This window comes from Mauremys reevesii, linkage group 4 (assembly GCF_016161935.1).
Source record: "Mauremys reevesii isolate NIE-2019 linkage group 4, ASM1616193v1, whole genome shotgun sequence".
NCBI classification, from domain to species: Eukaryota; Metazoa; Chordata; order Testudines; family Geoemydidae; genus Mauremys; species Mauremys reevesii.
In genome coordinates this window covers 130,945,543-130,968,427 of record NC_052626.1, presented here as the reverse complement: position 1 = coordinate 130,968,427, position 22,885 = coordinate 130,945,543, and the positions used below count along the sequence as shown (strand labels likewise).

General features: G+C 53.1%; 1 protein-coding gene across 7 annotated transcripts; it reads left to right on the top strand.

Moving 5' to 3' along the window:
- Positions 1 to 673: 673 nt before the first annotated feature.
- Positions 674 to 22,571, top strand: LOC120405066 (periphilin-1-like). 7 transcript variants are annotated; one of them, XM_039538285.1, is made up of 15 exons: positions 675 to 865; positions 8,805 to 8,880; positions 9,704 to 9,847; positions 11,101 to 11,250; positions 12,722 to 12,871; positions 13,686 to 13,753; positions 14,333 to 14,460; positions 15,005 to 15,060; positions 15,986 to 16,105; positions 16,828 to 16,959; positions 17,706 to 17,831; positions 18,708 to 18,839; positions 19,152 to 19,283; positions 20,814 to 20,984; positions 22,117 to 22,571. In XM_039538285.1, exons 2-15 carry the CDS (start codon positions 8,842 to 8,844, stop codon positions 22,297 to 22,299), a joined length of 1,731 nt encoding a protein of 576 aa, XP_039394219.1. In that variant the 5' UTR covers positions 675 to 865; positions 8,805 to 8,841; the 3' UTR covers positions 22,300 to 22,571. The 7 variants fall into 7 exon arrangements, with proteins under 7 accessions (XP_039394221.1, XP_039394219.1, XP_039394218.1 ...); XM_039538284.1 differs by having other exon boundaries at positions 675 to 1,053; XM_039538283.1 differs by having other exon boundaries at positions 675 to 1,090.
- The last annotated feature ends 314 nt before the right edge of the window (positions 22,572 to 22,885 follow it).

Below are 22,885 nucleotides of genomic sequence, written 5' to 3'. Positions count from 1 at the left end.
TCTCTCTCTCTGGCACTAGCTGGGACGAGAACACCCGCTCAGCTGATCGATCAATAAAGAGAATGGTACTCGTCTTCCCAGTCTCCCTGCCTCCTTGGTGTAATTAGGTAAGCTCCGGCGGGAAACGAGCCCATTTGGCTAACATAGTGTCATAGCTAAACAGATGCTACAGCTTCAGGAGCCAATGTTCTAACATTGGGCAATCCTCCCTGTAGGCACTCAGGAACCAGAAGAGCGGGGCAGCAGGTCTTGTATGACATCGATTGCTGGCATATTTGCATTGAGACAGCTTTTTGATGTCTTCTGTCTCAACCAGGGCAGTGCATACGCCAAGGGTGCGATAGATAGATAGATAGATATGGAGAGAGTGATAGATTTAGGTTGTTTTCTGCAGAATTTAAAACCCCAGAAGAACCACACACACGAGTAAAGTTTCAAACCCTTTGCAGGTTCGTTTGATTCAGGGAGATGCCACCTGCTGTCCTGGTCCTTGGGCCTCAGGGGAACTTGTCTCCAGTGTCACACACTAGCAATAGCAACTGCAAAGGTGCAACTCCTAACACCTCAGCAGCCCTTCCCTTCCCTGCGATGTTAATATACCAGTTCCTGGGTGGGACCACAACAACATCCATCCATCAAGTGCAATCAGCAGCTGCAGGCTTTCGTGTCCCCCTCCCCCTCCCCTTTGCAGGCGAGGCTCATTGCAGGGGAGTCAGAAATACTTCAAGTCTCCTGCTGTCTGCGCTGGAAGGAAACTGAAGTTTTCCGTTTCCCCTCCGCTCCGTGCAGTTGCAGCCGGAGACCGCGGGCACATGGCTTCTGAGAGGGCTGCTCCCCCCAGCTGCCCAGGAGCAGGCAATGCCAGGCATGTGATGTGCGTTTATTCCTAGGCAGTGCTGCTAACTTTGCAGTGGGAGGTCCGGTCTCTCCAGTCCAGACTTAGACCGACGCCTGTTAGCTGTGGGGCCTGGAGTAGCTCCCCTGGCCCGACCCCACCCACTGCCGCTCAGCTGATTTGTGCCTGGGTGCCCAGCCGTGGCCACTGGAGTTGGGGTGAGTGAACTGCGTGGGATGCAAGTTTCAGTGCGGAGTGAGTAGCCTTAGGATTTTTGATGTGTTTGGTGCATTGCAAAGCCTTGGGGATCATTGCAGAAAAAACCGGTGTGTGCGCGCGCAAAGTATCAGCGTCCTGATTATATTATATCCTGCAAAAGGGGGGGGGGGTGTCTGTAGCATCTGGGGAAGGGTAACCCCCCTCACCCTCACCCCTTGCCCTATAGCAACGGATGCCCCACTTGCAAAGGCTGGTGAAAATGTTGGTTAGCAAAGTGCTTTGCCTGTCCTGGCTTTTGTTAGCAAAATGCGCCCTTGCCTCTCTTCCTGCAGGGTGATGAGTCCCTTCGTGTTTGTAAAGCCTTTAAGGCAGGGGGGTCCCAAACTTTCCCCCCTGTGGCCTACCTGTGAGGCCTGTGGCCCACTCTTAACGCTTCTTGAGGACAATTATTCCTGTTAAGTGTTACATCCATATAAACCGTACCACTGTAAATAAACAATGAACATGTTTCCTTTGCATTGTAATGCAAACAATTGTTATGCTAGAAATCCCTAGCACTCCGCCCTCAGAAAAATGCCACAAGACCTTTGAAACCAAACAGTTTGAGTAAAACCACACTTCAAAAAAATGTTGAGAGCCAAATGGGGTGTTCAACGCATAATTTAGTATAAAAACCGAACACTCAGCAACACAACGGTGTTAACAAAATTGTTGACAAACACATTGTGGTGTTTGATTTTTAAAACAAAATAGGTGTCCAGCTTTGGACACGATACTGTGTTTTCAGGTTTTTTTAGCATAATAGCTACATTTCTGTGCTGTGTAAGTAAAGACCAACCCTATTCTCTACTAATTAGAAAAGAATCAAATATTGTAAATACAGATATAAAATAACGTACAGACCAGGAGTCATCTTAATGTGATGGCTGTGCCGGCTTCTTCTTGCACAGTTTTTCCAGCTGGCGACATATGTTAGTGAGACTCAACCTGATCTCATCTTCAATTTTCAACATTTCAGCCAGCTCAAAATGCAGGCAGGGAGTTGCTAGGGGCTGTGTGCAGGTCGGGGGATAGCTCAGAGTGCAGATGGGACAGCTGGTGGATGTGTGCAGAGATGGGTGTAGCTCAGGGTGCAGGGATGGGGTAGCTAGGGGTTGGATGGGGGCCGTGGGGGTAGCTCACGGTGCAGGGATGGGGTAGCTAGGGGCTGTGTGCAGGGATGGGGTAGCTAGGGGTTGGATGGGGGCCGTGGGGGTAGCACACGGTGCAGGGATGGGGTAGCTAGGGGCTGTGTGCGGACAAGGTGGTAGCTCAGAGTGCAGGCAGAGGGTAGCTCAGGAACACGGTGCAGACAGGATAGCTAGTGGATGTGTGCAGAGAGGGGGGTAGCTAGGGGCTGTGTGCAGATGGGATAGCTAGGGGTTGTGTGCAGAGAGCGGGTAGCTAGGGGCTGTGTGCAGACGGGGTGGTAGCTCAGGGGGCAGGGATGGGGTAGCTAGGGGTTGTATGGGGCTGTGGGGTAGCACACGGTGCAGGGATGGGGTAGCTAGGGGTTGTGTGCCGAGAGGGGGCAGCTTGAGGCTGTGTGCAGAGGGGGTGGTAGCTCAGGGGGCAGGGATGGGGTAGCTAGGGGTTGTATGGGGGCTGTGGGGGTAGCACACGGTGCAGGGATGGGGTAGCTAGGGGTTGTGTGCAGAGAGCGGGTAGCTAGAGGCTGTGTGCAGACGGGGTGGTAGCTCAGGGGGCAGGGATGGGGTAGCTAGGGGTTGGATGGGGGCCATGGGGGTAGCTCAGGGTGCAGGGATGGGATAGCTAGGGGTTGTGTGCAGACAGGGTGGTAGCTCAGGGTGCAGGGATGGGGTAACTAGGGGTTGTATGCAGAGAGGGGTGTAGCTCAGGATGGTGTAGCCCAGCCGTGCACTCAGTCCCTAGCTGGCACAGCGTGGGCATCTCCACTTCTTGTGGTTGTGTGTGCGCTGGGCCAGACCATGCCCATCCTACACTGTTACCATGGCCTCCGGCACCCAGTGGTTCATGGGCACCATGGACTACAGCTATCTGAGCCTGGAGGGCGTGGTGGCCATTACCCAGCCCATATGAGGAAACTGCCCTGGACACACAGTGGTTGGCGTCACTGCTGGCCCCCCCAAAAAAACCTCTGCCCATGATGGCGGAGCACCCAGGGCTGTGTCACGGCCCACAGTTTGGGAACCCCTGCTTTACAGTTTGTAAGGCACGTTTTGCTCCTTGGCAGGAAGATGTGCCATAGTGGAAAGGCAGGCCAGGCAGATCGATAGGACTAGTACCGAGGGTTTGGCTTCTAGTCCTGCCCACAGACCCTGATTATGCTGCATGCTGTGTGGAAACAAGAGACAGCCAGTTATTCAGGAATTGCTATTCTAGTGTTATTCTTGGGCGCTCTGAAGGCTATGTCTACACTAGCACTTTTGTTGGTAAGACTTTTGTCGGTGAGGGGTGTGAAAAAACATACCCTGATCGACAAAAGTTTCACTGACAAAAGCACTGGCATGGACAGCGCTGTGTCATTGGGAGAAGCTGTCCTGCGGACAGAGCTACCACTGCTCCTTAGGTCTGTAGTGTAGACATAACCTTATTCCAGATTAAGGGCTTTTCTACAAATAAAAGTTAATCTAGTGTAAGGTAACGTGTGAATTTAAAGCAATAAACTATTCCTGATAAACTCCATGCGTGGATGCTCTCGTTCCAAACCCTACCTTAATCTGAATTAACTGTCAAGTGTGGACTAGTCCGAAGTGTACAATTTAGAAGTCCACAACTTTTATTGGGAAAGTTTCAAACAAAAGGCTTCCCCCACCAATCTTATATAAAAATGGCATTTATAAAAATGGACTTGTCCCTGTGCTCAGCCTGCCTGGGCATTTTACTTGTTTCAAGTTCCTTATTCAAAAACGGAAAGTAATTGGTCCTAGAATCAAGTGGTCTATTTTGAGAGGCAAGTCCGTGTTGCCTGCTCTGGTGGTTTTATTGCAATATTTCCTGTTTGCTTTAAAGCTCCAGCACTCTGAGAGAAGTGATTAGTTGAGAATCTTCATTTTCATTAAAAGACAAAATAAGTGAAATTGTGACCTGTATGCACCCTGAATGCCCAGAAAACAGAAGGAAAATAGAAAGAACCCCCCAAAATTATTTATTTTTGAAAACATTTAATGATTTTTGGGGGCCTGACTCCATTTGGGAACCTTTGGGGTTAGCAGTACTGCATGTGTCTTGTGAAAATGAATGGCCAGTCCTCCCACCCCTGCTCTCAAAGCGCTTTATAAAGGCACAGAAGTTTCATCATGCCCACTCTACAGGTGGGAAACTGAGGCCCGGAGAAGGGATGTGAGGTCACAGAGTGAGCCAGTGCCAGAGCTGGAATAGAACCATAACCTCCCACTCCCAGGCCCTGCTGTTTGTTGTTGCATCCAGTTTGTTTTCTAGTTCCTGTCCCATTTCTCACAGTGCAAATAGGTGACGTCAGTTTCATTTTTGTTTATGGTCAGTTTCACTTTCAGGCTCTTAATGGGCCAGTGTTTGGTCTGCAGAGGGCAGGACGGTGTTTATCTATTTCAAACAGCTTTCACTGGATTTTTATGTGTGCAATATCCTTTCTACTGGTCATAGTTTTTATAAAAGCTTCTATTTACAGTGTGTCTAGCTGAGGCCAAATTTAAATCTGAGGCATCCATTTAAAATTTCAGGGGATAGTCCTGGGCAGTGTAGTGAATGAAAGCGGCTAAAAATAACAGGCCCCAGGCCCCTCCTGGGGCTAAGTACGATCAGCACTTAGCACCTTCAGTAGGGGTGGAGAACAATCTGCAGTGTGCTGCGGGTCCAGGACTGGGCCCATGAAGGTTTTTGGGAGTGTTCTCTGAAGGGCAGCAGGTGCCTTCCTAAGGCCAGTGCTGTGGGGCAGGGGAGGGTTTTCCATATTTCTTGCTGCAGATGCTCAGTATAATGGATTGTACTGCCAGAGTTGCCCACACCAGTTTGCAAGGCTGTTCCTGTGAATGAAGGCTGTAGGATCAAGCCTCTGAGGCCCAGTCAATGGATAGTTGGTGTCCGTAGCCTTTGTATCAGGTCTTTGGTCACCTGTCACCAGTGCTTTTCATCCGTAGTGGGAATGGTAGTTAGGGGACATGCTCCGGAGCTGTTCCTGAAGACGTGCAGTGGATTTCCATTAAGGGCAAGTGTCGTGTAGGCTCCACACATCCACCATCTGAGAGCTGAGCCGGTGTGAACTCGTGATGAGCAGTAAGGGGGCTTCTCAGTCAGGTTCCTCCAACTCCATTGAGCCAGCTGGGCTGAAAGCCACCCCCTATGATAGATAACATGATTTGTGCTTAGTTGTCCTGGGAAACGATGCTATTGCTAAATGATCCTATGACCTGCTTGCATAACCAATAATAAACATTGAACAGCACCATGGTCAAGGGGAAAAACGTGGAATGTTTAGAGTACAAGTAAATAGACCTATGTACCCCATGTCTGCAAAATCCTGAAAATATGCTTTGTCAGTGTGGTCTGATATGATGTCAATAATGGTGTGTGTGTGTATGTGTATGTGTGTGTGTATATGTGTATATATATATATATATATATATATATATGTACTCACTGTTCTGTATCGGTGTGTCACTCCTCTGGCATGAGTCGAGGAGGGGGCACCCGCTCAGCTGACCGTATAATAAAGGGCTAATATATGTTTATACTCTATCTTGGTCTCTCCGGGGAGAACGAGCCCTTTTGGCTAACACCTATGAACCTGTGGAGACAGGGCCTGGAAGGGGACATGGCACGTGCTCTACCAACCTATGGTGCTCTCTCGCCCTGTCATCTGGTGACTCTGGCCTACCTACTAACAGAGGACTCTCCTGTTGACCAATATATGCTGGTCTAATAAACATATATCACATTATCAATATGTACTGTTTGGGCTACGTATAGCAATATGCATCAAACACACAATAATTTACTCCTGGGTGAATTCTGCACCAAACAATTAAGAATTCTGCACACACTATTTTAAAATTCTGCAAATTCTATGTGTCAAAATAACACTACATAATCACGCCGGTTTCAATTATTTTGGTAATTTATTTCAAAATACGTGTCAGCAAGTATGTCTGTAACAATACAGACCCACACGCAAAAATTCCCCCAGGAGTAGAGAGTTAAAGAAACCCCTATAACAACCCAGTTTCTCTCTCCCCTTCCACCCTGAGCCCAGCTGGGGGGGAGGGGGGAGGCAGACACCCACAACCCTTCCTCCCAGAGCCCAGCCGCAGGGTCCCCCCTTGTCCAGATGCTTGCTCCCTCCCCCACAGAGCCCAGGGATCCAGAAGGAGAAACAGACTGATGCTCGGTCCCAGGCTGAGTTTCCTGTGTGCCACCCTCTCCTTGCCTCAAGGCATTCTGGGAACTGCAGTTGCCAGGATCCCTCTAGCTCCCTGCCCCCAGCAGTATCGTCTATGTGCTAGTGGCAGCTAGCAGCACTGCAGCCCATTTCTGTGGGGGAAAGGAAATTCTGAATGCACAATGTTAATTTCTGCAAAATTCTGCATTGCGCAGTGGCGCAGAATTCCCCCAGGAGTAACAATATCAACATACAGTAGAACCTCAGCGTTATGAACACCTTGGGAATGGAGATTGTTCGTAACTCTGAACAAAACATTATTGTTGTTCTTTCAAAAGTTTACAGCTGAACATTGACTTAATACAGCTTTGAAACTTTACTCTGCAGAAGAAGAATGCTGCTTTTAATCATGTTAATTCAAATGAAGCAAGCACAGAAACAATTTCCTTACCATGTCAAATCTTATTTTAAACTTTCCCTTTATTTTTTTAGTAGTTTACATTTAACACAGTACTGTACTGTATTGGTATTATTTTTTGGGGGGGATAGTGTCTCTGCTGCTGCTTGATTGCGTACTTCCGGTTCCAAATGAGGTGTGTGGTTGACTGGTCAATTCGTAACTCTAGTGTTCATAACTTTGAGGTTCTGCTGTACCATTAGATTATATTTCAAGCGGTTACATGGCCTGAACTGGCTTCTGTCTTTCTATAATCCTGTACACTTGGGCTAAGTATCCTACAGCAACTTGCATTAGCTGAAGTAAACTTTGGCCTAAGTAGATATTAAAACTGTCGGGAACAGAACATGTGGATGTTTTACCACAGTAACGGGTAAGGAGTTACTCTCTCTGACCAATTCTGGAATTGTTGGGAGATGTATATACATTGTGATTTATATATTTATTTAGTAATATGTTATAGGATATTGAGGCTTGGCATGAATGACGCGTGCTTGACATGAATACATGCGTTGTAAGTTGACAACCGAAGCAAGAACTTAAGGTCAAGGGCTATTAGAACTGTTTGTGCAAAAACAATCTTATGTTTTGAGAAAAATACGGAAAATCAGCAGAAAAGGAAACAATACCGGCTGGACTGATATACAAGTGTATAAGAATTGGAGGAAATGGCACATCTTGGATCATGGCGGCCTGCCCAGGATTGTCTCTTTGGAATTGTGTGGGTAGAAGGCCTAGTAAACAAAGGTAAAGAACTGACAATGTGACGGAATGGACGATAAATGGTTGCTTATGATTTCTGCAAATTGGAGTCGCTTATCGATCCAGAGTCCCGTGTGGATATAGATGTGGTTTTTGCCGGCTCCCTGCATCATACGATCTGATGATTGGAAGGAATCTCGACTGGCCATGGGGACCATTCTAACCTTTTGGACTCTGGTCTAGTATGTTTGGGGTGTGAATGCGGAGTGAGTAAGGTTTGTTGCGTGATCAGTAAAGAGCATTTAGAGTATTGTATACCAACACTGTGTCCAGTATCTGCCTGCTCCCCATCCCGTAGGGAGACCTCTATTGTGAGTCTAACAGAATGTCTCAAAGATAAGGACAAGATATATGAGTGTTCTATGCTGGTACAAGCCCAGGGCATGCCTTCACGCCCTTGGTATCTGGAATGCCTGAGTTCAGAACAGAGAGCTAACAGAGGTACAGCATGGTACCAGAAAAACAAGGTAGAAAGATGATTGGCTAAATCTAGCCTCAGATGATGCATACAGTGTCTTGTTACTTGTGAATGGGTTGGACAGAAAAGGATAGCTTGGGGGGTGTAACTTTGGACCCATGCCTTCTTTGTAACCACGGTGCATGAGCCTGCTTCCTGGAAACTGGTATCGTACTGAACCTTTTTTCCTCTGTTCCACTATTACTGACTTTGAGCCATAAATCTGACTGACTTTGGTTATTTACTCTCTTGAGTATATTTCATAACAAGCAATTGACTGTACGATTTACTAACAAACTGTTGCATAATTTGGGTAAGAGAAATCATGGAAAATTAGTAGCAGCTGACTTTGGTGTGGCAGACAGGTCTGCGATCCTACTGAATTGTAGAAAACATGCCCTAAGGGCAGGGAAATGTGCTAAAGGCAAAGCGAGGGATGTTACCGAAATGGAAAAGGAAGTCGGTGGAGCTAACCGTCAAGCTTCAGCGGTGATAAACAAGTGGGGTATGAAGGGCTGAGGTCTGGAGGGTAGTTTGGGAATAGCGGGACCCTCTCACTACCCCTGCCACTGAACTGTTCTCTGGACTGGGGATGTGTGGCCTGTCTGTGCTGATTGATTGATTGAGTTATGTAGGGTTTCAGCTGTTAATCAACTGAACTCACAATACATTTCCCTCCCCACCCCTTTTCTCTCAGGGCTTGAACGAGGAGGGGTTTTGCCTTGAGCAACAGGATGTTCCCTGGAAGAGGGCACCCAAATGGTTTCTTCCATGTAAGTGGCTTCGGAGGGGAGGAGATGGCGGAACCTGGTGCTGGGGGCAGAGGTGGGACCATTGCAGAATCGGCTCGTTCCACAGGGGACAAAGAGTTAATTTCCAAATGGTTCAGCGAGCCCTGGACGTGGCTGGGGAGAGGGGGGAGTTGTAAGCATGGACAGAACGATAAGGTCACCAGTGACAGGAGACACCTGGTTTTCTCCCTCCTCAGTCTACTTTCCTCTCTGTCCAAGCGGGAGTGTGTATGGGGGAGGGAAATGGTGGTGTTCCACCCAGTCCCTGCCCAGGCTCCCTGAATAGCTGGGTTGTTTCCACCAATGCAACCCAGCAGCGAAATGGCTGCTGGGGTCAAATATTGTACATCCCCCTCATTCGGCTCCAGAGTTAACGGTCAGTTGAGATAAACTTGGGGGCCAGTCACACCTCTTCTGGAGCTACGCAGCAAGCTCCATCTCTGGTGTAAATCCACTGCCTCCGAGTCTCCGCCAGGCCTTGTGTCATGGCACCGGGAACAGCTCTGGCCTGCCTACATCAGAAGCTGCACCTTCGGGGGGCTCGTTGCTGACTTGTCTCGGGTTTGCTGGGATGCTTTGGGATGGGAAGAACGTGTGGAATAAGAGAAGTTTCAGTCTAGGGGTAGGTTAAAAATGTACCAGTTCTCACTCATGTAACTGTGCCCCCCGCGATCCCCGTGCTGAGAGGCAGCAAGGAGGTCGCTGTCACTGAGGTAACGGAGAAGATCCTGCCTCCCCGTGTGTCATGCTCATCGCTGCCCTCCTCCCTGTGCCACATGTCTCATCTTTGCAACCCTGCCCTCAGGACATCAGCCCTTCCACCTACCCTGCCGACTTCCGCAGGGACGACGAGGGCATGGGGTGGGCTCCCCAGGACCATCAGGAGTCAGCCAGCTGGGATTACCGACACGGGAGACGCGAGGAAGGCTTCAGGGACAGGTGGCACTCGGTAAGCGGGTCTGGGCTGAGCCTGGAGGGGTGTTGTGTCCAGGCAGAGTGTGGGAGGTGGGCCGCAGCTGAGCTGGGGCTAGGGCAGGAACAGGGGGTGTGGGTAGTGAGGACAATGTCCCGGGGAGAATTCCTGGGGCAGGCATAAGCAATCGCTGCTTGGTCACAGCTCTGTGACCCGCATGCAAATGAGTGGAGCCTTCCTGAACCCAGGCCGGGAGGATGTTAGGCTGGTCAGGAAGACTGAGGCAGCGGGATAGGGGGTCCAGACTGGCTCTGCCAGGAGTCCTGATCTGGCCTTGCTTCCCAGGGGTCACAAACCCACCAAGCCATAGGAATAGGCCAGGGTGTTACATGCCTGGGGCTTGATTGGTCCTCAGGAGGTGAGCCAGTATCCTTCCCGCTAATGCATCCCAGCAGAACATCTTAGGTGTGTCGCCTGCCTCTGACTGCTGTTGTTCCAGGCCACTCCTGCCGCTCGCTCCCATTGAGGCAGAGTGCCCTAGCAGGGGTCTGGGTGGCTGGACACCTGGGCTCTAATCCTGGCTGTGCCACTGACTTGCTGTGTGACCCTTGGCAAGTCACTCGACCTCTTCTTGCCTCAGTTCCCCCAGCAGTTAACCACAAACAAACGGGGCTTGCCCACCTACCTCGCAGTTAAATGCCCCAGATGCATCCCTTGCTGCTGTGATGAAGCAGCAACGGTGGGGCACAAAACAGTGACTGGCTGAGAGAAGGTAAATGGGTCGCTCCTATTCACCTTCCTTCATCGCACGGGAACAAGGGGACATTTAATTAAAACTGATTGGAGCAGGTCCTTGTGTTTACACTACACATAATTTAACCCGGGGCCTAGAGTTCAGTCAGGTTCAAAGGGGAATAGACATTTACTGATGGGGATAATGTGAATATTTGCAGTTACATTCCACAGGATAAAAAGACCACATAAAGGCTACAAACCTTCATGCTTCAGGGGATGAGACAGCCGCTAACTGATGGGGTCAGGCAGAAAATTCCCCTCTGAGCCAGTTATTCCATAGTGTTCATTGCAGGGATTCTTGCACCTTTCTCTGAAGCAGCTGGTGCTGCTCACTGATGGAGACGGGATGCTGGAGTAGATGCCCCGTCCCAGATCTGATCCAGTCTGGCAATCCCTATGAATGAGACCTCAGTCCCTGCGACACAAGGGCAGGTCCTGCATCCCCATGTGTCTCACTCAGGACTGCCCTCACCCCGCGTGTTGGGTCTTTGCAGCCCTTTTCCCGAGACATCGAACCCTACCCCGCTGACTTTTACGGGGGTGACAAGGGCAGGTGCTGGGCACCCCAGGACCATCAGCAGCCAGCCAGGTGGGAGAACCAGCCCGGGAGGCACGAGGAAGGCTTCGGGGGTGGTTGGCACTCGGTAAGTAGGGTCCAGGCTGAGCCCTGGTGCACCGCTGTGCTCACGCAGACAGTGCAAGGGCTGTGGGTGGCAGGGAGAATTCCTGGTTGGTTTGGAAGTGAGCAGAGCAATCTCTGCTTGGCTGCTCGAGCTGGTCACGGCTCCGTGGGGGGAACGCCCATGAACGGAGCCTTCCTGAGGGGTAGGAAGTGAGGAATTCAGACCCCAGTATTAAGGGGGTCAGGAACTAACCGCCGGAGGAGGTGGGGCAGGTCAGGAGCACAGGGCAGAGAATGGGGAGCCCCGGCAGGGTCTGAGGGTCAGCACTGCCTCTTGCTGGTGTCCTGACCAGCCTCTGCCACCCAAGGGCTATGGAGTCTGGGAGCAGGCCACGGTGTTACACCGGTGGGGGCTTGACTTTCTCCCAGCAAGAGCAAGGAGGGGAGGGGGGATGGTCAGGCTTGTGGGGGTTAGCAAGGGCCTGAAGTGCTAATGCCCCCCCAGTTGAAGGGGGGGCGGGCAGAGGAAGAGGATTGCCACCTGCCTGGGAGGGAAAGGGCCAGAGGCTTCTATCTGGACCCGAGACCCCTGACCTCACTGGTGGTGGTCCTCCTAGTGCTGCCACTCCAAGCCATCCGGTTTCGTACAGTTCACTCCGTGTTCTGGTCTGGAGTTTAGAGTAGGGGCCCGGGCGTCAGGACACCTGGGTTCTATTCCTGATTCTACCACTGACTCATCGTGGGACCTCTGGCACGTCGCTGCACCTTTGTGCTTAGGTGTCCCCCTCTGTGGAATAGCTCCTCCAGCTGACCCCCCCCTCCCAGGAGCTCCCTTTGAAACCACCCCGCCCACCTTCCCTCTGTGATTTAACAAGGAGGGAACCCCTGAGAGAGGGTTGTAACATAAGGAATGGGGGAGACGGTAGATCGGGGGGCCCGCTGACCTTCCCAGCCGGTCCAAGAACACAGAGACAGCTAATGACCTTGGAAGGAAACTGAACGCTCCTAAAAGGAAACACTGTTTAGTCCGAGGGTATAAATTAACCTATGCAACTCATTGCCACAAGGTGGTATACTGAGGGCAAGAGCTCTGTAGGATTTCCAATAGGATGAGACATTAATAGGGGCAGTGAGAGCTTCCACAGGTGTAGTCCATAGGATAAAAATACCATGTAAAGGCTACAAACCCTGAGGCTTCAGGGGACGAGACAGGCACTAACTGATGGGGTCAGGCAGAAAATTCCCCTCTGGTCCAGTTATTCCATAGTGTTCATTGCAGGGGTTCTTGCACCTTCCTCTGAAGCAGCTGGTGCTGGTCATTGATGGGGACGGGATGCTGGAGTAGATGGGGGGGGGGGGGCCCCCTCCCGGGTCTGATCCACTCTGGGAATCCTTGTGAATGAGATCTCTGTCCCTGTGACACAAGGGCAGGTCGTGCATCCCCGTGTGTCTCACTCAGGACTGCCCTCACCCCACGTGTTGGGTCTTTGCAGCCCTTTTCCCGAGACATTGAACCCTACCCCACTGACTTTTACGGGGGTGACAACGGCGGATGCTGGGCACCCCAGGACCATCAGCAACCAGCCAGGTGGGAGAACCAACCTGGGAGACATGAGGAAGGCTTCGGGGATGGGTGGCACTCGGTAAGTGGGGTCTGGGTTGTGCCCATTTGTGGTGGGCAGCGGTCAGACGGGTTGGGGGGGGGCAAGGAATAACACTAGTATAATCTCTGCAGGGCTGATTGTGCTGGTTACAGTGCTGAGGATCTCAAGTGAACGGAGCCTTCCTGTGCTGGACAAACCAGAGGGAGTTTTGGTCTCACCCTGGAAACTCCGGGCGAAACGCCCTGTAGTCTGTCCTCTGCCATGTTCTGCAGGAGACCTGCTGGAGCTGATTTCTTTATCACTGTACACAGACTCTCATGGGGCGCACTGTACGTTGGTGAATCTGGCAAGTCCGAGCCTGCAGCTCTAGCCATCTGCCACTTGGCTCTGCCCTGCCCCCAGCACCTAGCTCCCTGCACTGACCCCTGGAGCATGACCCATGCACATCCGTGTCCTGATGGCTCTTTGCTGAGGGACTGGTGCTGAGCAAACATGTCCGCAGTGTGCACGCACCCCCCCCCCTCGCACTATAGCTGGTGCGTTGTCTCCCGCTGCTGTTGTTCTGAGTCGTCACGTTTCGTAAGAGTCCCTTCCAGAGAAGTAGCATGGTCAACTGTAGTAAGCAGGGGACTGGGAACCAGGACGCCTGGGTTCTAACCCCAGACCTTGGGAGGGGAGCATTGGCTGGTGTTTAGATCAGGGGACTGGGAACCAGGACGCCTGGGCTCTGTTCCTTGCCCAGGAAGGCAGAGTGAGCGGGTCTCCCCGTGCTCTGTCTTGTTGAGCTTCTGCAAAGCACCCAGAGTCACCCCGCCGCCCCCACAACCTCTGTAACACGTGTCCCTTCTCTCAGGCCGCGCCACCTAACCAGCACTGCCCGGAGTCCGTATCGAGGGAGGAACATGGCAACTCCTGGGACAGGCAGGTGGCGGCAGGGGAGGCGCTCCGGTGGCGGCGGGAGCAGGGTGCTTTGGCTGGCGGGGATGCTGGGATGGGCCTTTTGCCTGGGGAGCCGAGGTTCTGAAATTCCAAGGCTGGCCCAACAGAGAGCTTCGCCGAGAGGGCTGGATCCCAGGCGAGGGCTGCCCAAAGAGCACATCCAACCCCTGCAGTGCTGGCGTGACCCCCGTTCTGCACTCAAGTCAAGTGATCCCAGGATATCCCACTGTTCCCAGGCTCATCCCTGGCTGGCCTGTTGCCACCGCTGCCGCTTTCCAGCTGTGACTGTCCGGGCAGCGCCACTCTAAGGGGCATAATCTCATCTGGAGGGAGAAGGGGAAGGACACGGGTGGGGCTGCCAGGGGGGTAGATACCAGGGGAAGGAGGAAATGAGCGTGCCGGCCTGGGGAAAGGTAAAAGCAGCTGGCCAGCCCTGGAGGTTGGAGCGCCAGGGTGGGATCTGAATGCCAGAGGAGACCTGGCACTGCCCTTTGTCTGGAGCCCCGGATGGGGGTTGGCTCAGAGAGCAGCTACTCACAGGGCCACCTGTTCCTTCCACAGGGAGCAAGACTTCTTCCCCAGGAAGTACCGTGGCCGCGGCTGGAAGCATCACCGCGGTCCTTTCCGAGGCGGCTACCGAGGGGAATTCACCCCTCACTACCACCACTTTCAGTCTTACTCCTCCAGAGGTTAGTCCCTCGGGGATGGGGGTGCCTAGGCCATATGGGCTCCTCAGCCCCAGGAAACAGCCCCTGGGTGGCAGTGCCCCATCCCGAGCTGCATTCCAGTGGCTCAGCACTGGGTGAGAAAGTCCTGCCAGTTCTGCCTGCCACGGAGGTCTCTCTAGCCTGGGGAGCAGGGGCTGGATCCCCAGGGATCTATTGCAGGGGGTCCCAGAAAGAGCTGCAAGCAGGGCATTGGGGACCACAGCTGCTGGCATGTGGCTCTGTTAGGAGAAGGATTCAGGGGTGGAAGGAGGAAGCCTGAAGCCCATAGGAGAGGCTAGATGGCAGAGTCTGCCTGGGCTGAGGAGTGGCCCAGGAGGACCTGTTTGATTTTTCTCCACCCAGCAAGGGCTGAGACTGGAGGGCAGAAGGAGTCTCAGTGTTAAAACCAGAGCTCCTGCCCCTCACTCAGGAGGAGGAGGAACGTGGCCCAGCCCCCGAAGGCCCAGCATCCCTGCTGCCCCCTGGTTCTGTCTGCCTCATTCTGTCCCCATTGGTCTCTTTGCAGAAAAGTTCAAGTCGTCCAGGTCGTCGGCCTGCCGCTCCCCAGAGAGATGCTCGGTGGTAAGAGGAGAGCGGCGTCTCTCTGCTACCTCTCTGTCGGCCGCTTCCCACCAGGAGGGCGGCGGAGGGGATGAGCTGGGTCCTGAGGTCTAATCCCTCAAGCTTCCCTGTGCCCCAGCTGGGCAGGGGGCAGAGGAGCCGGTGGGGAGGAAGTGGTTTTATAACCAACCTGCTCATGGCTGGGGTTCCTGCTTGTGCTACCTAGCCAGCCCCAGAGGGTGACTGCCTGTGGGTATCCACCGAGCAGACGCAGGGTGGGCGCCCCCCAGGTGTGACTAAATCCTCCCCCCTTACATGAGCATGTCCCAGTCAGTGAGGCTGCCTCAGCGTAACCGAGGGGAGAACTTGGCCCGTAGCTACTGTGGAGCTGGTCGTGGTGGGCACTCCCCAGAGCAGCAAGTCCCACAAAGCCAGAGCCAGGTCGCCCCCACCCGCAGCTGGTGAACTGCAGTCTGGAAAGACAGGCTGGTGCTTCCAAAGCTGACTGAGGGATTGGGAGTCTGGTTCCTGCGGCAATCGAATACGGACTGGGCAGCCAACCCCTGGAGTCGGCTTTGGGAAGTCTGACCCACTGTCTTTCAGCCAAGGACCCTCTGTGGGCCAGGGAGGGGAAGGGAGGTGTCCACAGTCTCACTGGAATTCCCAACCACAGCTAGAAACGCCTGCAGGCTGTTAGCCAAGGACGGGAAGGCTGGACCAGTGGTTAGGGCCTGAGCCTCGGAATTCAGAGACGTGGAGTCAGTTCCTGCTCTGCCGCAGTGTCCCTGTGTGACCTTAGGCGAGTCACTTAGTCTCTCTGTGCTTAGCCCGACCTCGCAGGGGTGTGGCGAGGATAAACACAGTAAAGAATTTGAGGGGCTAAGATACGGCCGTAATGGAGGGCCACATGAGTGATTCCAGCCTCTGCTCTTTTTCCTTCCTACAGTCGAGCAGAAAGAAAAGTGTTTCTTCTAAGACAGAGAAAGCAAAACCAGCAGCGCCCAAGAAGCCTGGAAAATCCAAGAAAGATTCTGCAGCTCCAGTGAAAGAACCCAAACCGCCCCAGGTCAAGGGCCACGGGGAGGGGCGGGGTGGGGCGGAGAACGGGCTGGGTTTCCTGGGCAATGGATGGGTCTCAAGGATGAGGTTGTGTCCTAAGTCCCTCAGGCGTAGGGGGATTTGTGTGACACTCGGGTGCTGCGGAGTATGGGGAGAAAGGCGGGTATTGTCCCTGCCCCAAAGAGCTTCCAATCTAAGGTGGGGCCATACGAGAAGATAACAGGCACTTTTATCTAGGGACTTTTTGGTGCCTACTCACTCTCTTAGAGCAAGGTCACTGTCTCATTGGAACTTCTTTTTCCCAGCATGCCTTGGTGGGATTGGCCCTCTATATTTGGCAAAGACAAGCGGCAGCAACCTTACCAGGGCCATTTTGCAGCAGGCAGCTGCTGGCTGCCCACCCTCTGTTCCAGCAGAGAAGTCCCTAGTATGGTTTCCCCTTTCATCTCCTTGCTGAGGGCTCAGTCAAGTTCTTGGAGACACTGAGATGAACCTCAGGCACAGCAGCAGCCTGCTAGGGGGAGATTCAATTTCCCTTTCTTGGACCCAGGTACAGGCTGGCCATTGTTCTGCTGTAGCGAGGGTGTGAATTAAGTGCTGGTGAAAGCTGCTGGACTGGCAGCCTCATGCCCATCTGTAGCCTGGGCAGATGGAACGCAAGCTCACCAGTTTGCTGTCCTCCTCTGATTGTCTAACCTCCTTCCCTCATCCCATCTGAAACCTCTGTAGGTCCAGCTGGACGCTAGCCAGACAGCCATAGACCCTTCCAGCCAGGCCGGCTCTGCGCTGGATACTGAACCCCCGGCTTCACCCGAAACCACAGAGGATCTTCATCCCATGGGAACGGAAGGAATTGAGCTGGTAGGAACTCACCCGGCTCTTCTCACTCTGCTTGCAGCAGATGTGTTGGTGCCCTAGGGCATTGCACTAGCCCCCACATGCTAGGTGCTGTACGTACCTGTAACAAAGGGACACTTGCTGCTCAAAGGAGTTTGCAGTCTGAGGAGGACAGGACGGGATTTGGTTCCCCTTGTCCCTACGTGTTGTTTCCTTTCACTCGCCCACCGTGACTGTGCAGGGCTCCTTTGGATCTCAGAAGCACCCCAGCATCCTTAGTGATGGCTGTGGCAGCACAGCAAGGAGGGGGTCAAAGCAGCCAGTGTGAAGGATTCTAGGGAGCCTCTTCCCCTTTAATCTTGGGACACTTTGCCAAGACTCACTGTAAAGGAGGCTAATGATGATGGCAGCTTTTTGTGGGGTGGGCAGCTGTCCGGGGGGAATTCGGGCTGAGACCCACCAAACTCACTTCACGCAGGCCACCGGATGGTTCTGCATCAATAGGCTGGTTTTCGGGGGGAGCCTGAATTCCCGTGCAGCAGCAAGCTGGAAATCGTACACAAGGAACGTTCTGCGTGCGTCTCTGCAACACTCCCCATTGCAGAGAGAAATGGGATGGGGGAGGATTTTATTCCGGGCTTCTCCAGTTGCTGAATCTCCTCTAGAACCACAGAGCTGCTTGTCAGCATTTCCAGGACCACTGTTCACTCCTGCACCCACAGCTCCCATCCTGCCCTGGGACTGTCCTCATCTGTTTGAAATCTCTGCAGGTCCAGCTGGGGGCCAGTCTGGAGGCTGCAGACAATCACAGCCAGGCCTGCTGCACTCTGGCAACTGACTCAGTCCTGGCTGACGCCCCGGAGGATCTTTGTCTCCCGGAGGAAGAAATCAAGCTGGTATGAGCTAATCCGTCCCCACTTTCAGCTATTCCCCAAGGTCAGATGTGTTGGGGCTCTGGGAGGAGATGGGATTTGAAGTCCCTTCCTCATGCCCACCTGGCATTGATTGACAGTAGATTGCCATTAAGTCCCAAACACACCCATAAGCCTTGGCGCCAGCTGCAGTGGTGCTTCAAAGGAGTTTCCAAGACAACTGGCGCAAAAGTTTGTGGGTAGCATCTGCATGGTCCATTCAGTCCTTTGGACTCCGCTAAGGCAGTCCAGGAGACAGCTAAGTGCAACCAAGGGGGATGATGGGGATGGGGGCATATGTCCAGCAGCAGTAGCACTGTTACATCGCTGGTGACTTCGAGGTGCAAGGCTGCTCAGATAGGAGTCTGCCCCCTCCCCTAACGTAGCGCATGGATAAAAGGGCACTTGGGTCGCAAGTGCATTTCATGTGTTCTGTGGTGTGGAACAGGAGGCAGTGTTGTCTAATGGCTAGAACACTGGACTGGGATGCAGGAGATCTGGAATCTGTTCCCAGCTGTGCCACTGGCCTGCTGGGTGACCTTGGGTGAGTCACTTTCCCTCCCCGTGCCTCAGTTTGTAAAATCGGACTCATGACACTGACCTCCTTTGTCAAGCGCTATGAGCTCTAGGGATTAAAAGCATTAGCTAAACGCTAGGGATTATTATTACAGTCGTCTTTGTAATGCTCCCAGTTACTGTGAGACATCAGAGGGATTTTATCCCTGCAGAATCTGCCCTGAAGCTGCAAAGTTTGGTTTCACTGTTGGAGCTTCTGGTGCTCCTGTTTTGCTCATGCACCCACAGCCCCATCCTCCCTTGGGACAATCTAACTGTTCCTCCCTCCATCTGAAAACTCCACAGGTCCAGTTGGAAGCCAGCCACGAAGCCACAGACCATCCCAGCCAGGCCGGCTCTGATCTGGCTGCTGAGCCCCCAGCCTCACCTGAAACTACAGAGGAGCTTCATCCCATCAGAACAGAAGATACTGAGCTGGTATGAATTCACCCTCCCTTCTCCTTGGATCAGATGCACTGGGGCCTTGGGATAAGGTGGGGTTTGATGCCCTCTTCCTACACATTACCTGCTTCCATTTGCCTGCCCCATCCCATGGAATTGATGCTTGTTCCCAGAATCCTCTGCGCTACCCCAACCGTGCATCAGTGGAGGCAACAAGACTAACCCATGCTAAGGGTTCTGGGGAACGTTCCCTTGGCCCAGCTTTGATTTGTCAGTGTCTTCGCTGTCGCCATGGGAGGTGCCTCTGGAATGGCATAACCTTCCTCATCCCCTCTGCAATCTCCACAGCTCCAGCTGGAAGACAACCTGAAGGCCCCGGATCTTCTCAGCCAGGCTGTCTCTGCTCTAGCTGCTTTACCTCCAATCTGGTCTGAGATCACAGAGGAGCTGCCTCCCGTGGGAAAGGAAGAAATTGAGCTGGTATGAACTGACCTGTTTGCCCCCATTCTCCCAGGTTGGCACCCTAGGCCTGGGAGGGATTAAGTCCTTGCCCAGCCCACTTTTGTTTCCCAAAACACCCCCAGAATCCTTTGCATGGGTGCTTCAAAGCAGGTGCCAAGGCAGTAGATTCTGGGAAGCATCCCCCATGAGCCATTAATTTCTTGGCAGCTTTGCTAGGGCTGTCCAGGGTGGTGGTTTTTGTGCCAGGGGTGCCTGCCCACCGTGAACTGGGCTGAGAGCCGTCAATCTCTGTTAAGGCTGGTTCCCCACTCTGGCACTTCGAGTGCAGAAGGTGGGGGCCTGCAAGGATTTTTAAAATCAATACTGGCCACTCCAGGCTTGTATTAAACTCCCAAGGTTACAGCTTCTCTCTGCCCTTGGATGGGTAGATGCTGCCACCACCCAAATGCAAAACCCCTTGGGACCCAGAAAGGTGCACTTGGGAATTCCTTCCTGTGGGATACTCTCAAGCCCTTTCACCCCCCATCCGGGGAAGAGCCGAGAAAGAAAACAAAGGAAATTAGCTGTTGCCCCCAGCTAATTAAACAACATGTGCACAAACCTCTTGGGACACCAAAAATCCAATCCTGTTCTTAAAAAAAAAAAAAAAAAAAAAAAAAAAAAAATACATCTGGAACTTAGGCTTTTGCCAGATTTAAAAAACCCACTTACAAAAATGAAATGTCAAGAATAACCTTCTTGAGGTCCAGCTTCAAGGTTACAAGCCAAACAAAAAAGCATTTGGGGTTAGTACAGAGGAGTCCACAAGCCAATAAGAAATAAACAGAAATAAACCTAATTGCATCTTTCTAGACATTTTCCGATTCATGAGGAGGTTTTAGGTATGATCTGATGATTTCTATACCTGCCAAAAAGCTTTTTACAGCCCAGTCCCAGCCCTGTCTCTGCTCTTTCTCCTCTCTCCAGAGAACAACAGACCAAACAAAGGGAAGTTTTTTTTTTCCCCATTTTTAAAAAGTTCTAGCCTTCCCATTGGCTCTTTTGGTCAGGTGTCCACTCCTTTCCTTTTACCTGGGGACTTTTTAACCCTTTACAGGTAAAGCAAGTAGAGAACAGCTACTAAGAGGGATTTCATGGCTAACGGGCTGGCTGGGTGCCCATAAAAGGGAGCTACCCCCCCCTTCATTTATCACAACCTCCCTTCACGCAAGGGACAAGAACAGCGATCCGACTGTAACGACTTTACATCGCAGCTGTCCTGGACTGGTGCCCGTCTCTGTCACGCCTTATTCTTTTTTTTAAAGGGAAACTGCCCCTTGCTACCCAGACAGGAAGCTGGGGCAGGTGGCATAAAGCTCAGAAAAATGCTTTAAAATATTCTGCAGCCATCCCTCTAATGCTCCCACTTTCACCAAGCTATGATGGGGAGGGTTTATCCCTGGCTTCTCCACTCACTATTGGATTTGATTTTGAGGACGATTTAATTTGTCAGTAGCCCTGTTTGCTCATGTACCTGCAAACGTCCAACCCTGTCTTCCCCCAGAGCAGGTTAACCTCCTTCCCTCACCCTGTCTGAAATCAACGCAGGAGCAGCTGGCCGCTCATCAGGAGGATGCAGGCTATCCTTACCAGGCCTGCTCTGCTCTGGCTACCCCAGCGGAGACCATGCAGTACCTTCGTTCTGCTGCCATACTGGCCAGAAAGGAAGAAATTGAGCTGGTAAGTTCTAACTGTCCCCTCTTGCTCACCCAGAAGCAGGGTCGGACCTAGATGCATTGAGGCTCTTGATGTGTGCAGGATCTGGGTTTCCCTTCTCCCAAACCACCTCTGTCATCTGCATGGCCCGCCCCAAATCCCTTGCAACAGCTGCAGTGAGGCCTTCAAAGCAGGTGCAATGGGTTCAGGGAGGGTGTTTCGTGTGTCTGCTATCCATGAATGACCAGTGTGATCCTGGGTTGGGAAGAGTGAGGTTAGAGGGAAAACCCCACCGCCAGCCAGGAGCAGTTCAGGACTAGGGAGTTTGGTGCCAGGAAGTCAAAGCAACCTCACTCCTAGCCCAGTTCTCCTCCTTGATTCGTTTTTGGTGCCTGTGGCCATCACGGCATGCGAAAAATATTCTTCCTCCTGGATTCACACTCTGCTGGGGAGTGGCTTAAATGGCCAGGGACTGGGAGCAGTCTGAGGGCTGGCCCTGTTGTCTTAACATTCCCAGGTGATTGGCTGGCTGACCCATCTGTCACCCCTGCAGCTGAGGCTCCAGAGCCTGACCCCTGCAAGGTTCTCGGGGTAGCAAAGTGTTCTGCGTGGAGGGAGCAGGGGCGGCTCCAGGCATCAGCACGCCAAGCGCGTGCTTGAGGCGGCAAGCCACGGGGGGCACTCTGCTGGTCACTGTGAGAGCGGCAGGCAGGGTGCCTTCGGTGGCTTGCCTGTGGGAGGGTCTGCTGGTCCCGCAGCTTTGGCGGACCTCCTGCAGGCGTGCCTGTGGAGGGTCCGCCGAAGCCGCGGGACCAGCGGACCCTCCGCAGGCAAGCCACTGAAGGCAGCCTGCCTGCCGTGCTTGGGGCGGCAAAATGCCTAGAGCCGCCCCTGGGAGGGAGGGAACGGCCAGACAGGAGCATGGAGAGGTCCTCGGGCTGCCCAGCAGAGGTCCATCATGCCAGCAGCAGGGATCAATGAAAACACATTATTGCCCCAGCCCTAGGGGGTGCCACTGGCCTGAGGCATAGGGTAGCTTGGATCATTTTCACAGGGCTCAGTACATCTGGGGGGAATCTCGGGCACCCAGGTTGAGTTTAGGGACTTGCCTGCCCGCCGCCTTGTCTGACAAGCTCCCCTTCTCCCCTCCCTGCAGTCCTACCAGCAGTCCAGCCTGGCCTTTGCTGTGGTGGCCACCATGCTGCTGCACAAGGAGCCCTCCATGGAGGCGGCGATGGGGTCTGCTCTGCGGGCCAACCTGCGGCAGGTTGGGGGCCACTGCCTGCAGGAGCTGGAGCACTTCATTAGCAGCTACGACTCGGGCTCCACCCGCTCATGAGAGGCAGCACAGCGGGAGACATCTGCTCCGGCTCTGAGCCTGATGGGGGGAGGAGGGGGGAGCGCTGCTGGGGACTGGGGCTGGAGCCCCAGCAGCGGTTCTGGTTGGGATGAGAAACCAGCAGCTGTGGACTTGTGCGGCTGCAGCTGGAGATGATGGAGTGGGAGCAGAGCTCCAGCGTGGAGGGCTGCAGTCCTGGTGCTGATGCTGGACAATGGCATGGAATGGGAAAGGGGCTGTTGGCTTGACATGGTGGGGAGGGTTAGTAATTTGGGAAGGGAGGGGAGGGGAGGAGACGGCCTGGGGGAGGGCTGAGCGGTGCTAGGGCTGAAGGGGTCAGTAACCGTGGGGATGGATAAGTGGTGCCAGGGGCTGGGTACGGGGATTGTCGGGCGGGGCTGACTGAAGCAGACGCTGTGAGTGATGGGCGACGGCCTCCTCAGAAGAACACTTGCAGCAGTTTCACCTGGCCAGGATCGGGGCCCCTGAGCCTCATGGTTTCATTGAAGGAGAGGAGTCCCTGAAAGTCCCTGCTTGGCTTCCCTGAACTTTGAAATGTTTGTTTGTGGAGAAAATTGTTTTATCT